General features: G+C 41.2%; 1 protein-coding gene across 1 annotated transcript; it reads right to left on the bottom strand.

The window, feature by feature from the left end:
• Nucleotides 1-3,173: 3,173 nt before the first annotated feature.
• SPRY3 (sprouty RTK signaling antagonist 3) lies at nucleotides 3,174-6,280 on the bottom strand. The gene has a single exon (XM_024753972.1). It carries the CDS (start codon nucleotides 6,278-6,280, stop codon nucleotides 5,414-5,416), a length of 867 nt encoding a protein of 288 aa, XP_024609740.1. The 3' UTR covers nucleotides 3,174-5,413.
• Between the last annotated feature and the right edge of the window lie 10,318 nt (nucleotides 6,281-16,598).

The raw sequence follows: 16,598 nt of genomic DNA, 5'->3' as shown, positions 1-16,598 counted from the left end.
CCAACTAATTTCTGATATTATAAAAATTAGTGTTCCTTTCCCTTTTAGTGTTTCTTTTTGTCACCAGCGTGGTAAGACTTTGAAGGCTAAGATTAAAGTGTGGACCTAGGAGAAAGGGGCCAAGGGAGTCATTCAGTCTCCCTTAGTTTAGGCCTTAGGACATAGGTTCAAAATGAGCCCTTAGGATGCATTTATGGGTCACCTCATCTTATCACAATAGAATATACAGGTGACTTGAGGTTAAAGCCCTATATTAATAAAACTAGGGTGTTCGCCTGAAGGATTATCTCTGTTTTCTTTCCTTAGTGACTGGCAACAGCAGTGTTGGTCAGTTCTTCAAGGACTTGGGGGTTTCCTAATACTTGTCATCTGTGTCTTTTATTATCAGAGACATGACCATTATCTAGTACAGCCAAAAGGATTGCTTTAATAGTTGGAGAGTGACAACTTGTGTGTCAGGATTACCCCCTTCTTTTACAGGGAACTGGCCAGCAAATGTACGTGGGAGCAACATACATCACTTTGATTGTAATGACAGAAAGATCCCTAAATAACAATGAGCAGCGTCACTCGCAAGATCTCTTTCCTTGAAAGCTGTGTGTCTTGTTCATCCTGGCCTTTGAAAGCAGCAACACTGCTTTAAGGGTCAAGATAAGGATATGGGCCTAGATTGTTACTTCTCTAGTTGAACTAGGAACTTCATTTCCATGCAGAAAGAAGTCCTTAAAAACAAGTCGGGGAATATATAGGGTTAGGAAGGCAAATTTAGTATGTTTCTGAGCACCACAAGAAAGCCTTATATACTTTAAAAATTGTAGGCTATCTCTAACTCGCTTTGAATGAAAGTGAATAAAGATGTAAGGGAAAAGCACCAGCCTAGTGTACCAGTTTAAGTTCATATGTCTCCCTTTATACGCACACGTGCCTTGCTGCCTGTAATGCTACCCCATTGCTGCTGAGGCTTAAGATGCCAAGGTACATGCTTGGGCACCCACACATGCATTACCCAAAAGTGCAGGGGAGTTAATATTCCACAGGGAAGGTATTTGACCAATGAGATGGGAGATGGGAGTTGAATTCTTCCCCTTTCCTCACGCAGATGGGCTGAGATACAGTATGGCCTATCATAAGAGATTGAGAAGTTAGCTTGTCATGAAACAGGTTATTCTCCCTCCTTCCCTACCTCTTTTTCCTTGCTCCTACTTCCTTGGGATTTCACATAAGCTCTTGCTTCAAGCTCTATTTTCTAAGAAACTCAGACCAGGGAATCTGGCAACTAGGAAATCTGGAATTGTCATAATTCCACCCTAACTTATAACTGTGTGACTTTGGCAGGTTATTTTCTCTCTTTGTGCATCTTTTACTCCAACTGTAAAATGTTGATGTTGGAATAGATGTTCTTTAAGGGTCTTTCTGGCTCTGAAATAATGTCTGTGTGAAGTAGGTGATGGGAAGAGGTAAGGTGGTATACTGACCGATGGACATCAGTGGATTACTTACATTTGAATCAGCAAAATGCACTCAATATAATCAATGAGCTTGAATGTTAACAGCTCCAACCAATCTCAAGTGCCAAACATAGATTTAGTTCTACTTTCTTCAGAAAGAAATTGAATTAGATTTCCTGGGCCCTTAAAGAGAAGGCCAAGTAAACTCTTACCCTCTCTGGCAAAGTAAAAAAAAATTCTCTACTGGCTCCATACCATAAGCTGATTGAGAAATGGTAACTGGCTGCAAACATGTTTTCAAAGGGAAAAGTGTAGAAGTGTGTAATGCCACCATCTTGGGAAGCAAGACAGCTAATAATATGATGTCTGTAACTATTGCTTCACTCCTAATATAGTAGCATGTTTGTTTCAACTCTTAGGCTGCAGGTGGACTGGAGTTAGGGACAGAACCACTCACCGTTCGAGGCTTGTTATACCACAAGGGTTTATATTATGCTCTGGACTTCTACACCTGACTCTGGACCCTGGACTCGGGAGTCAGACAGCCTAGGTTCAAATCCTAGTGTGAGCATTTACAAGCTTTGTTACCTTTGACAAGTCACTTAACCCCTCTGTACTTCAGTTTTCTCATTTGTAACATGGCAAGCATAATAGTGCATACATTGCAGAGTTGCCGTGAGGATTAAATGAGCTAATATAGGTGATGTGCTTAAAATAGTGCCTAGCACATAGTAAGCATCATGTAAGTGCTCACTACATTTATTATAGCTATTGTGATGAGGAAAGATGGGCTGGAACAACAACAAACAACTTTTGGCTAAAGCCATATGAAATGTATCAAGGGACCAATATGTGGAAAGCAGTAGATTTAGGGGGTAACAGATGATTTAACTGCAAAAAAATGCTAAGCAGGAAACACCCTCTAAATATTCCTGTTTATACAGTACATGACACAAAGTAGAAAAATAATGAAAGCAGAGCCTCTCTGCAGGATTTAGAGTTCTTTCATATATATTTTAAATATACATGTGCAGTACGTTAAAATATATAGAGATGTGTGGATATATATTTACATGTATATATGTAAATATATATATATATATATCTCACAGAGGGGATACATATGCACGCTCACATGTCCGTGCGCATACCCCAACAGGACCCATCTATACGTAAACCAGATGCAGTCCATATCAGGCCAACTTGGACACAGATGAGAGCCCTGACTCAGCAGATCGCAGACTGCAACTGCATTGGAGTAACTGTTCAGTTTCTTCTACCAAGTGTAAGGCCATTTAGAAATACACTGAGGAGAGCTCCTTTGGGTGTGTGGAAGAGCCCAGGGCGCCTCTGGCAGTGCACAGTTTGCCTGAGTAAGGACTGCAGGATTGAGATATGAAGGAGCTATCAAGGAGGAGGGACTTGTGTTGTTTTGGGTCCTGAAACTAATAAGCAAACATCCATAGAATAACTTTAGCTCCAGGAACAATGCACTAGTGTCAGAATCCTTACTTATCTCAGATTTAAGCAAATTTCAGGCAGAAGCGAAGAGAAGTGTGTGTTGCTACTCGTCACCATCCAGCTTGACCCAGAAAACCGGGCACAGCTTTTAGGGGTGGCTAAGTTCAAAGGTCAATCAGGCAGACTTGTAAGATAAAAAGAAGTTACTTAAATGGAAGGACTTGAAAGCAACATACGAGGTTACAGGTACTGGTTTGGGTTTATAAATGTTCCAAGAAGCCAAACCTTGTATATGGCACCATTTGCAGCAATATCATTAACATTATTAATAATCATCATAACATATTTATATATACAAAAATAGAGCAAAGCGATTCTAGAAGAGGAGGTGAAAGAGAAGGTGAGGGTCTCTGTGCAGCCCAAATGTCAGTACACTTCAGGGAGATTCAGAGCCAACAAAGACTGAGTGGCACGTATTCCTATAGTATATAGCCGACAAGGGGACGCGGATGTTCCCTTCTTCTTCCCCCTGTGTATGACTATACATTTCTCCCCACCTTTCCACCCTGTAATACATATCCATGCACACTTTAAAAAAGATGATGATATATAAAGCTAGAGTCTGGGAGTCTTAAGCTAAGTTGGAGCACCTTGATTTCAAGCAAGTGCCCTCAATCTTTGAATTCTTTAGTGAAGTTTGGATTCACTTACAGAGGGAAACTGCATCTAATTCTTGCATCTTTCAGCAGCAGTCCTTAGGAGCCTGCTATCACCACTGCAGCCTTTTCCCATTGAAGGGGATTCACAGCACAAGCTCTTGGTATTTCATAAAAGAGAAGTCAGTTCTCTGCATTATACATCTTTCATCTCAGTTTTCCACTGTTGCTGAAATTTAGGTTCTCAGGCAACTGCCACTGCAGACAAAGCCAGGAGCAAGCACAGTGTGTAGCAAAGGGTAGGTGCAATGGCGAAGATACAGCTTGATTAGGGCTTCCTTAAGCTTTTCTTTTGCACACTTGAGCTTCTACAAGGTGACAGAGCCAAAGGTGATGTCCACTGGGGGCAGTCTTGACACCTGAAAGTTAGCTACCCACTATGCCCCACATAGAGACCACCACACTAGCTTGGCATGATTCCTGAAAATTGAATGGGAATGGCTTTCTGTCATTGCTAATAGAGAATACTGGACCAAGAGTCACAAGACCTGTACGCCAGGCCCAACTCTATTAACTCAGTGTGTAGCCTTGGGCAGATCCCTTCCTATTTCCAGGCCTCAGTTTTCCCATCTGTAAAATAAGGGCATTGAACTAGATTAACAGTTGAGATCCTTCCAGCGCTAAAGTTTTATGACTTTTTATGTCCATTATTAAGGCCTGAGCCATGCAGTCTCAGGGCAGTTAGCTTCTAAGAGAGAACAGACCTCTGTAATGTCCTTTGCTTTGTTCATTTAGCTATAAAGCACGTCTGCCTTTGGCACTTGGGTCAGACATACAAAGTTATGAGCATCCTGACTTACTCTCTACTCAGCATGCTAGTGGAATCTGTCAGTACTGTAAGGTGATTATCGGGAAAGGGAGTAAAACTTCAACTAATTAAACCTGGAAACGTAAGGTAGGTTTCCTCATACGCTCATGGACCGGCGAGTGTGGTTTTGAGTGCACACACTATTGCTAGTGATAAGTTCATTACAGTAATCAATTTCCCTTAATAAAAATCAGGAAATAGTACAGCATAGCAAAGTTTGGCGTCAAAGGAAACACCTACGGAAAAACAGCACTTTTTGACATGTTAGAGAGAGAAAGAGGGACAGGTAGAAGGAGACAAAGATTAGATCAAACAAGACAGAAATACAGGCAGAGAAAGGATTAGTCTGAGAGAAAGGGAGGGAAGGGGAAGAAAGCAGAGAGAGAGAGAGAAAAGAGAGGCAAAGTAAAAGTAGAGAGAGTGAGAACGGAGTGGGAATGAGAACAGAACAGAGTAATGCAAGAAGAGGAGAAAATGAGAAAAAGACTAAAGACCAGAGGGGCGGTAAACGGAGAAGGGGTCAGATTCCCTGGAATACTGAACACTGTTCCACATGGACCTGTGAAAACCATCTAAGAAGAAAGCTTCCAAAGGCACTGTGGAAAGCAGAGTGACACTCAGAGCCTGCATCGAGAGGTATTACTTTGGGGAGCCCCTAAACCTCCACGTTGCTGGCTCTGTCAGCCCTCAGTGTCCAAATCTCATGCTTATATATCACCTGAATATGCCATGACAGCCATAAGGGCTGAGATGGTGGGTGTAAAAAGACTGAAGAGGAGTGGGGCAGATACTGTGAGAGAGAGCAAGGCATCCCGCACCAGGATGTACTTGACCATTCCCCTGACACTGCAGGAACAAAATTGGTGAGCCCTAACTTTGGCTTGGCTACTTTACTCCTCCTCCCCTTCTTCAGAGATGAGGCCTATGCTTTATTGATGGGGCCTAGAGGGAGAAAGCACTGGATCCCTCTTGTGGGATGGTCATACAGACTTCTCCTGGGCCTTGGGGAAGGGCGCACTACCAGAAGAGATTTTTCTGCACACAGTGTTGGTGTGCCTTTTACAGCGGCAGCCTGGTCGCCTAAGACTATCGTAGCCCTGCTGGCACAGATGGAGGCATCCACGGGTAGGCAGGTAGCAGCACAGGCAGGGTAAGAAGAGGGAGATGAGGCTCATGGCTGCCCAGCGGACGAAGCAAGAGCCAGGCCCACAGGAGCAGGGCTCATCAGCGCAGTTGTCTTCATCATCAGTAGAACAGTGGTAGAAGAGGCCCTTAACACAGCAGAGACAAGTGCCATAATCGAGGAGGCTCTCAGCAGAGCAAAGGCAACGCTGGTTGCACAGCCAGAAGGAGGGGAGAGGGCGAGCTGCCGTACAGAGGACACATTTGCAGCGCCCACACTCCTCGCAGATGAAGAGGTGCTCACTGGGGTGCACTGCAGATTGCTCAGCTTCTCCCTTCAGAGCACCATCAGCCTTTGGGTGGGCTCCTGTTCCAGGCTGGGTTCGGATGATGGACTGGCCTGAAGGTGAGGGCGTAATGCTGGCCAAGAGCCTTTGATCAGAGGCAGTGGTGCTATGGGACATTGAGCTGGCAATGCTAGATTGGCTCAGATGCTGAGGCAAGGGCTGCAATTGATGGCACTGGCTGAGACTGCGTGGGAGAGCAGTAGGCATGGTAGCCAGGGACCAATCAGATTTGTGGGTTTGCACGATAAGGGAAGGGCTAGAGAGGGCCTGTTTACAGGGGACTGGAGGACGGTCCACATAATCATTGCTAGCGTGAGTAGAGCGCAGCTGTTCTATAGGCAGAATTTGTTGGAAATCATCTGTCACTGTGGCATCCATTTTGCCTTGATTCTTGAGTTCTGAGTGGTTTTGGGTCAGGGTGGCACTTATGGTGATAAAGAGCCCTTGTAGTTACATGGATCTTAGGGCACATCAGAAAATCCTAGGAGAGAGGGAATAGAAACAATGAATGAGAACACACAGGCATGAGTACTTTGCAGGGAACCAACAAACCTCAGGCCCCATCACCACCACTACCTTAAATCACTTTAGTCTTCATGTTACTCCTTTATTCTGTAATTGGCCTCACCTACTTCTTTACAGGCAAGTCTGGTCATCTCATCCAGACTGTGAAGCACATTGGGGGCAAAGATCTGATTATGGATTCCTGTAGTAGTCCGCCATACGACTAGGGTCACAGGAGCATTTAGCTCATTAAGAGCTTTGCTGACCAAGAAATCTAGGCCTTCAGCATCAAAATTCTAATAAAAATGAAACCTAATTTCGAATGCAAAGTTCACTTCCTAAAGCAACACTGATGTAAAAGAGAAAGCCTCAAAAGCCTTCCATGAGAAGTTGCATATATACATATACATATGTATGTATATATATATGGATATGTATATGTATATATATATATTCTCAATCAAAATTTTCCTTTCAGCGAAATTTATAAGCATAAATAAACAGATGATAAAGGACAAGCTTGATTCAATGAATACAGGCAAGCAAGCAAGTTGCAGTAATAGCAGAGATATGGCAGAGACACAGATGGCAGAAATTAGGCTATCTGTAGAATAATAGGAAAAAAGGCTTCCCAAGGGTGTAAGAAAGTCAAGACTAATCATCTTGCTGTTCTCCTCATTTTATAAGCTGCTTTAACTTATTGAGGAGGTAATTCTTTCTAAATGGCAGCATGGCTTCAGAATCAAACTTTTGTATACATAGGAATAACCTGGGGATGGGGGAACCACAGAAGATGAGCCCTGAATTATTTCAAATATCACCTATAATTGTACTTTTTACCGCCCTAAGTCAAGCCTATATTGATGGGATTTATGAGGCAGAATCTGCTTGGACTGCTTTTCTCTATCTTTACCTTTCTATATCTTTACCTTTACAATAAACCGGCTTTCTTAAAGGGCAGCAGTTTTTATACCAAATTTCAGACAAGTTGAATATCTAGAAAATATATGCTTGTGCCTTCACTGTACCACAATCAGGAAGAGCTCGGCGGTCATTCCCTGAAGCATTTGATTGAGCCTAGTACTGATAACGGTGACCGTGAGCAAAATATTTCTCCAACAGTAGATGACTGTATCGCACCACCTGGAAGACTGAGCGGCCAAAAGAGGTGTGCGTAAGGCAACTGAAACAAAAATCTAAGGGCCACCATGGGGGCATTAGGACCTAGCAAACACTAGCATGAATAAAGTATGTATTTGAAATCCATCAGACTTCAGGCCTCCTCAAAATAGATCGATTACTCACACTACTGTATGGGATGGAAAGCTTGAATGAGTAATAGAAAGGAACAAGTGAAAGAGGATAGTGCTTGATTAGATTTCCATAAGCAAGCAAACATGACACTGAAATGTGCCCAAAGTTCAATAGCAAGACAAAAAGAAAGACGTAGTTCATAAAGGACTCAGTGGCTAATAATATGATCAGACTCGTTGCCTTTCGAGGCTATATCCCCATGCAAACTTATTTAGTTGAATTTACATCTGTTCATTTTTTGAAAAGAAGATTTAATTTAGTTAAAAATAACTTTTCTGGCACATCACATCAAAGAACCAGTTTGACTATAATTTCACTTTTTAGCTACTTGTTTCAGTGTTATTTAATGCAGCACAAGAGAATGCAGATAAAGACTATGGAGATTCTAAGACTCAAACATGTAACCTTTGGCAAATCACTTACTTTGTTTGGGCCTCAGTTCCGGTATCTATATAATTATAGGAATGGACTAGGTGATTTTGAGGGACTCTTCCCTATTATGGTCTGTAATTACATAACTAAACAATTTGACAAAATAAATCTCTTCGTCCATACCTTCTACATCTTCAGCCCTTGAGGGTAAACTGGGCAACATGCCCTTGTTTACGTGGGCATTCAAAAGCAACATGTTTGTCTCTTTTATCTACTTGGACTCACAATCCCCTGAAGCCTTACACCTCTGCCTTTGCTGTATCTTTGTTAAGACTCATAGTCCCAGCATTAGAAAGAAACAGGTAGTTTTCATCCGAACACCCAAATAAACAAGGACACATTGTTCAGCTGGCTTGCAGGGTATGTGGATGTAGGAGCTTTGGATTGGGAAGAATCTTTTGATAATTTTATAAGAAATGAATTTATTCCCCATTGATCAGATAAATAATGTGTGGGGCTCTTCAAGTCATTTACACTGTAAAAACAATAACGTACGTGCTAGATGCATTTTAGACTCACTGATTTCCCAAAGGAAACTAGATTCAAACATACTGGAAATTCAAAAGATCGATGACTCAAAGGAAGGCATACTAGGTCTTAATGTTACAGGAGATAATCATATGGGATCCCAAGGATGTCACTAGATATCTCAGGGACTTGCCCAGAAGGTTGAAAGCTATGCTTGGAGGAATCTAGGTCATAATACAAATAACTCAGAGGCACGAGGGGATCCTGTCTTGGCAGCAGAAGGGTGTATGGTGTTTAGGTTGAGAAGGTGTATTTGGATATTGATTAGAGTTGAGATGCTTGGATGATTAAATGAGGCTTTGGGCATCAGTCTGGGATGATGAAGTACTACTGTTTTGCTTACAGGTAAGGGGATTAACAGGATGAACTCAGAAGGTTTCTTCCTGCCCTGTAAAATCTTTACTAGAATGGACTGTGGAAGATCTGCAATACGGTGGGCAGTAGGACCCGGGTAAAATCAGGGCGTTGAGTAGGATAAAACAGGATTGAATGACAATAAATTGTTTGCCATTCCGGATGTGCTGACTCCGATCTGGCTAACAGGATGAACTGAAATAGATACTGTAGGGGAAGGTAAGAGGGGAAAAAAAGTTGAGAAACAAATAGACAAGAGACTGCTGCAGCACATAGATTAGACGAAAAACTACTACTGCAAGCATGTTTATGATTCCGAAATCCACTCATTAAAGGGCCATTCATTGTGAGCAGCAACAGTTAAGAAACTGACTGTGCTGCTGGTGAATTCCGTATTCTATTAAGTGAGAGAGAGAATATACATATCATATATTATTAAATAGGAGCCAAGGTGACTACAAGTCTTGGCTGCACATTGATGGGATCTAGTGATTTCTGTCACGTAGTGCCTGTGCAGTAATGAATGATGCATTGTAAACCCACTCCCATCTCAGTCCCTCTGGCCAGGTGCTCGTAGCTTTCTCAACAGTTTTTCTGTAGCCCTGAAATTTGCTATGTTCAACCTAAACAGAAATTTCTTTTCGTATGCCAACTTAGGGACTAGAAAGGTAAATCCATTCAAGAAATGCTGTTTGTTAATGAAAGAAAAATGTATTTTCTCCCTGGAACCTAAAATCTGCCATGTTGAGACTAAAGTTGAAAACTTTCCTATCTAAAGCCCTTCTATGCTGACACCTTAAGAGTGTTCTGATTTTCATGATAAATCCTTTCCGATACAGCATGACTCAATCTTGATTTCAAAGAAGAGGGGAGAAGAGAAGGAGAGCCTGGCTCCTGTTTTCTTCTAGTCCCATGGGTTCAATGCTGTTTTGTACCTTACTGTGTAACGGCTCTGGGGTGTGTTGCTTCTTTCTGTGCTCTGCTGTTATATACACTCGTTCTCAGAATAACTGAAAGCAAACATAGGGGGGATTTCTGCTATGGCTTTACGTGTTTTCTTAGTTCTACTGTTCCAAAGTCTGCTCTCTAAAAATCCCTCTCTGTGCAAAGAGCATTTGCATCTCTATCAAAGCACTCCCCCCCTTACAAATACCAAGTTGTATATAGTTTACATTACTAACCTCTCAGCCACTGACTGGGCCTCCGTCCTACCACATACATCTTGTTGGAGCTGCCAGGTTCTCACCACATTTAACTCTTAACTTGTCACTTTGTTACCCTAGTCCTATTCATTACCTTCATGGTTTCGTTAAGACTCAACAGCAGTTTATTTCAAACCAGAGAGTCTTGCAGTTTTAAGAGCCTGCATTTTTAAAGATATAGGTGTTTTAGTAATGAGCAATACAAGGAAAACTTGTAATATCAAATGAATTCACATACTTCTAATCCTGAAGAAAATGCTAGTTGTTCATTTAAGAAGTAGGAATCTTTCTTTAAACCCCAAATCCTTTTATAAGAGACAGGAAACTTAAGTTCTGTGTGACTGTGGGCAAGTGACTTCTGTTCCAGGCCCGTTTCTTCATCTGCAAAATGAGGGGGGTATGAAAGGAAGGTTTTTAAATCCCCTTCTTGTCCTTATGCTCTAAATTTTTATGCTGGGTTTGTTGGTTGCGTTCCTCTGCCTCAAAAGTCTTTCATGAAGAATTGGTGTCCTTTCCTTCAGGTTCCTTACTTCCTCACAACTCAACTTCTCAACTCTGAATCCAAGTCACTCAGATCACTAACTAGATTGTTTCCCAGCTAGAGAGACCTAAAAACAGAACAAAAAAGCCAAAATGTATACAATGTTACAATAAAGTCTTCAAAATGTTTATTTAGAGGTTTAGGGAACAAGATTAATACTTGCTTGTGGATAAAAAGCTAGCCTGTGCCTTCTTTGTACGTATGTGCGCAGTTGACTTGTTGGGAACATCACTTAACACCTGGTATATCCAAATTCATGTGATAGCACATTATGTTACAGTGAGGTTTTAATGTACCCAGAAAAGCAACAATGGTTTGCGTTTCAAAATAGATTTTCTGTCTAAGAGTTCAAGGTCTGTTTTCTGTTCATCCAACGTGGTTTGCAGCAGACAGAGGCGAGTGGTAACTCTAATTACACGAATGGAAGGGACTGTAAACCACTGCCCTAGGTCCTATCAGATGTCTATTGGCTAACTAGACATGCTCACAGGTTCTCACTTTTGACAAAATTTCCATATGCCACACAGAGACATGTGCACACACACCCAGGCATGGATCCAGAGATTTCTAAATCATTGCTCTGACTCAATGTAAGTAGGGGGTTATGCCGTGTCAGCTTGCGCCATTTCTACCCAGGGCAAGGTGATGTGATGAAATCTGAACGATGCACAGCCCAGACTTCTGAGCCAATAGCAGACTAGCCGTACACTGACAGGATGCCCGCTGGGCAGCCAGACTGGCCTCAGCACGGGCTCTCCGTACGTTCTCAGCTTGGGTGGTTAGGCTGCGCTATAAGGGGCTTAGGCAAGCACCAAAATTCATTTAAAGGTCAACAGGCTAGAAATTGCATTGACATTTGGCTACAAAAGAGTTATTTTGAAGTTCTCCTTTGATTTAGAAATTTCCGATACGGATAGTTTTCTGCAAGAGCTGATTCATTTAAATCTCAGTTAAACGGTTTTCATTTTATTCTACCCATGCGCTTGCGCTTGTGCGCGTGCACGGACACGCGCGCGCTCTCACACACACACACAGACACACACACAGACACACACACACGACGACCGGAATGAATGGCAATCTGTGCATTTCATAGAAAGAATTCTGAGGTCTTTAGGAGCTAATCTCTAGGCTTACCTTGAAGAGAGGGCTTATCCATGCTGAGAAAAGCAGAACTAATGCCCCATCTGGCTCAAAGGACCTCTTCTTCTCCTGAGTCTTTAGGTTTCTCCACCTCTCTTCGGAAAGTCTGAATGAAAACTCCTTCACTGGCAGTGGAGCCAGAAACAGAGATAGTTCTGTTTCAGTCTTTCTGACAGCAGAGAAAAGGGAAAGAAAAAAAAACAAACAAACGGGGTAGGGAGGAGAGTCAGACTTGTAGTGGCAGATACTTTGTATGGATTTTACATGCAGATCCAAACCTTGATGCACGTATTCCCCAAAGAAAGCTCAGCGGGGTAAGTTGTTCACCTCCTCCTCCTCCTCTTCTTTCTCCTCCTCCTTCTCCTATTTCTCCTCCCCCTCCTCCTCCGCCTCTTTCTCCTCCCCCTTCTCCTCCTCCTTCTTTTTCCCCTCCTCCAGCGTTTTCCTTCCCCTTCTCTTCCCCTCCCCCTTCCCTCCTCCCCCCTCCTCCAATCTGACAGATGAACCGAAGCAGCAGAAACTGCAGTTGTAGACACAGGGTATCTCAACAGAGCAATAGATACCGCTAGTGTGTGATTATTTATATAGCTTAGGGTGTGTTGGTATATAATCTGCAGAGAGCGGGCCGCGGTCGGGGGGGGGGGGGGAAGGGGGATGAGATTGCAGTGTGTTCAGCTCAGCTAGCCAGCTGTTTTGTGAATGTAGATGTTTTCTAGAGGTCTTGTGAATGGGTTATACGGGAGGGAAGGGATTTATTGCTCCTTGTTACAGTGTCTCTTTCTGCCTTTCTTTCTCCCCCCCGCCTCGTTTTGCTTTCCCGGAGCTATAGCTCTTAATGCTTGGCTAAGTGGCGTCATCCCGTTGAAATTGAATCGACCCATTAGAACTCCCCATAGGAATCTCTGTATCCGGTCCCTGGGTAATGACTGAAACAGAATTTAAAGAGGAGTGGGGGTGGGGTGGAGAGTAACAATTTTAAGGAGGCCTCATTTAAATATCTCTGCCAATCGCAGTCCTACCAAGCCACTCAGCCCTTGCTGAGTGATTGCAGCTTCAATCAGCTAAAGAGACACAGAGCTTCTCCTTTGTTTAACGGTTTCTCCCTCCTCTTTTCCACAGTCATTCCCATTTTTTCAGCACTAATAATGATTATCCATCCATCATCCATTGGGGAACCATTACTTTCCCTTTGTGGGAAAGTATGTTATATATTCGACAAATATTTTTGAGTGCCCTCTTTTGTGCTAGGTATTGTGGATTCAATCAGGAAGACAAAATCCCTGCCTTCATGGAGCCTCCTTGGGACTGCCAGCCTTCTGAAAATAAAGCAGCTTTGGCCATTTTCTCTTAAAGTGAAGGACAAAGGTTTCTGGAAATTATCTTCAGTCCACTATTTAATTCAATAGGAAAAGGTCTTCCTTCTGGGCATCCAGACAGAAGCACTTGAATGAAAACAAGCCTCATATTTAAAATAAAAGAGATCTGATTTCAAGTCCTGCTTCAACGGACAAGTAGCAGGAGCTTGACCATCAACATTCTTACGATACTTTGGTTACCCCATCTATAAAACTGAGATGGTAAATGGTGACAGTTCAAAGTAAAACAAACCTGTGAGTTAGGAAACTCAAATTCTTAATCTACTCTAACTCCTTGTGTGACCTTTGCAATTTACTTTCCCTCTAGTGCCTCAATCTCTACATTCACATGAGGGCATCTGATTGGGCAATTGCTAAAGTCCCTTCTAGCTCTGACATTCTATTATTTACACCCTTTCAGGAGGGTTAAGAAAACAAAAGAAAGCATGTGGGTCTGCATGTGCATGTACGTGTGTGTCAAAGGTGATCCAAACTGTTCTGTTGATGTGTATGTATGCACGTGTTTACACACACACTCACATACACATACATATATACATGTATATCTGTGTGTTTGTGTGTACATATATATATACATAATTTCTAACCCAAACCATATCTCTATGCAATCAGAAATTCCAGTCAAGAGATTTTCCTAGGTAAATTCTTCTCTTTTGTAGCTCAAACCTCTTCCTTACTTTTAACACTGACCTAAGCTTATCAAGATCATGAAAACCATTAAAGCTAGTATGTAGGGTCATCTGCAGAAGAGGATAGATTTACTGATATATTCGTTCACCCATTTATTCAACAGGTATTTGTTGCATGTCAGCTAAGTGCAATAGTTGTACTAACTAGATTCAGGTCAAACAGATCAGGGTTCACATTTTTTCTCCTCAATTTGTGAGCTATCTGACTTTGGGAAAATCAATTCACCTCTCGGGATCCTGTTTCTTCATCTTTAAAGTGGAGGGAGCAATAGTACCTACCTCACAGGGTTGTGATATTTCTCATACATTAAATAAGGTCTTGCATTTAAAAGTTTTATCATGTGTCTGGCATATATGTAAGTGCTCAAAGAACAGTAGATATGAGTAGTAAGAAATTGTTCTCACTCTAATGCAGCCTGTAGGAGAAGGAAGAGATGATTTTAATCCTTTTATTTTTTTTAAGTCCAGCTTTAAATTTGAACAGATATGCGCCAAATATATCCCTTCCTTAAATGTGGCTTATTTTCACACTTTATTCCTTTGTTCAAAAACTTATTTCTAATTCCTAGAGCACTAAGTCTAAATTACTTTGCCTGTCAATCAAGTTGTTCTCCAACTATATGCATGCCACTTCTCTCCTCAACATAAGACAAGTTGAATGTTTCACCCTTTTCAGATACCAATGCACATGGCTACCAGTCCAGCTTACCATGTGTATCCTCCACATGAATTACATATATTTATTCATTTTCTACCTTCAGGTCCTAATTTCTCTGTAAATCCTTCCCCGACTAAGACTCCTTTATGTTCTAAAGCCCTGTGATAGTTTTCACTGATCCCCTAATTTATTTCTACAACATTTTCAACTATGTCCTGTCCTCCTTATTCAGTATACTCTGTTACATATACTCTCCCTTCTTTCAAAAGCTTTTTTGAGTTAACTGTCATGTTACAAATAATCTGAACAACTAGTTGCTATAAAGTGTGGAATGATGTGGTTAATTCACTATAAAACTATAATTTAGATATTTCTAAAACATAGTAGTAAGGACAATATTTGGAGGGAAGAGTGATTTTTCTGGTGTCCTTTAAGGTTACTCATTTACTTTTTGGAAATCACTGGCTTTTAGAAGAGATGGGTTGATCTGTGCTGAGACAGTATCTCCAAATTTAAGTGGAATTGAATTAATGTCAGCAAGGTGCCTATAAAAAGAAAAAAGGCCTGGGATTGGGAAACAGCAGACCTGTGTTCACTTCTGCGCCCAACACTCTCACTAACTAGCTGTATGATCTTGGACAACTCAATGAATCTGTCAAAATATATTTCCTAACAAGCACACCATTAACTAAAGAGTTAAGAAAGCATATTTTCTGAAATACACTGAATCTAACAAGTTTGTAAAACAAGTTGTCAGGTATCATATAGTGAATTTTGTAATGTCTCAGCATCAATTTCTGTATATAATTGTACTATCCTGATATACTATCAAAAATCAAGAAATTGCAAGTAGTCTTTTAGAAACATAACAGCCTAAAGCACAAATAAAATTTCTAGAAATCACTTTCTAGAATGGGAGACAGTAACTTATAATAAAGGATGATAAAGAAGAGGACAGATACCTAGAGTGGTCTTTTGGGGAGAGAAGTGATTAAGCAAGGTTTTTCCTAGAACGAGTGACTTCTAGGCTAAGGTCTAAAGGATATGGGTTAGGGAGGCATTTCAGGAAGCGTGAACAAGATATTCAAAGGCAAGGGAATATATAACAACATGAATATTCAGGCATATTAAGTAATTTAGAATAGTTAGAGCAAAAATCCTTGAAGGGATTTGCAGATGAGGAAAGGGTTCTGTGGTTAAGAGTGTAAGTTCTGGAGTGAGTTGACCTGAGTCAAATATCAGGTCTGCAACTCACCAGTTGTGTAACCTTGGCCAAGTTACTTAATCACTTTGGGCCTCGGTTTCTCACTGTAAAATCAGTACAATTTATCAATATACCTCACAGGGTTGTTGTGAGAATTAAGTGAACTAAAACATGTAAAATGCTTAGAACAGTATCTGGCACAGAGTAAACATCTCTCCCTACTACTTGAATGACAAGTCCACGAAAGAAGGAAATTTAGTTGTTGAATCACCAGCACTTAGATAGTGAGTGGCTCATAGCAAGCATTGTTGAACGAATGAATGATCGTTAACATGATTATTATTTTTGACAGGTATCATCTTAAGAGGTGAGAAGGTTGAATAATCTCAGTTGTTTCCATTGTTACCTTAATATAGGACCACAGAGTAAAGATATAGTAATAAATTAATATATAAAATAAATGAATTGATTATATATTAATATTGATATTAAGTTATATATAATAATCATATATTGTTAATTAATATATAATTAATAAATGAATCCCTACTCTCAAGTGGCTCGTAATTTAGTAGGAAAGCTATCAAATACACAAATGTAATAAAGGATGATAAGTGCTATGGAAGGGAGCAGAGAAGAAATACACGTAAACCAGTATTGAGGGGGTTGTGGAATGCTCCCTAAAATAGGTAATGTTTAAATATGAATTCGAAGGATGAGAAGGACATTACAGCCAGAGGGAATAGCATGT

Source organism: Neophocaena asiaeorientalis, unplaced genomic scaffold, assembly GCF_003031525.2.
Source record: "Neophocaena asiaeorientalis asiaeorientalis breed wild unplaced genomic scaffold, Neophocaena_asiaeorientalis_V1.1 scaffold488, whole genome shotgun sequence".
Classification (NCBI taxonomy): domain Eukaryota; kingdom Metazoa; phylum Chordata; class Mammalia; order Artiodactyla; family Phocoenidae; genus Neophocaena; species Neophocaena asiaeorientalis.
This window is presented reverse-complemented; position numbering and strand designations above follow the sequence as displayed.

Coding starts and splice junctions, on each gene's coding strand:
- SPRY3 (XM_024753972.1), bottom strand. CDS start 6,280: ATGGATGCCACAGTGACAGATGATTTCCAACAAATTCTGCCTATAGAA.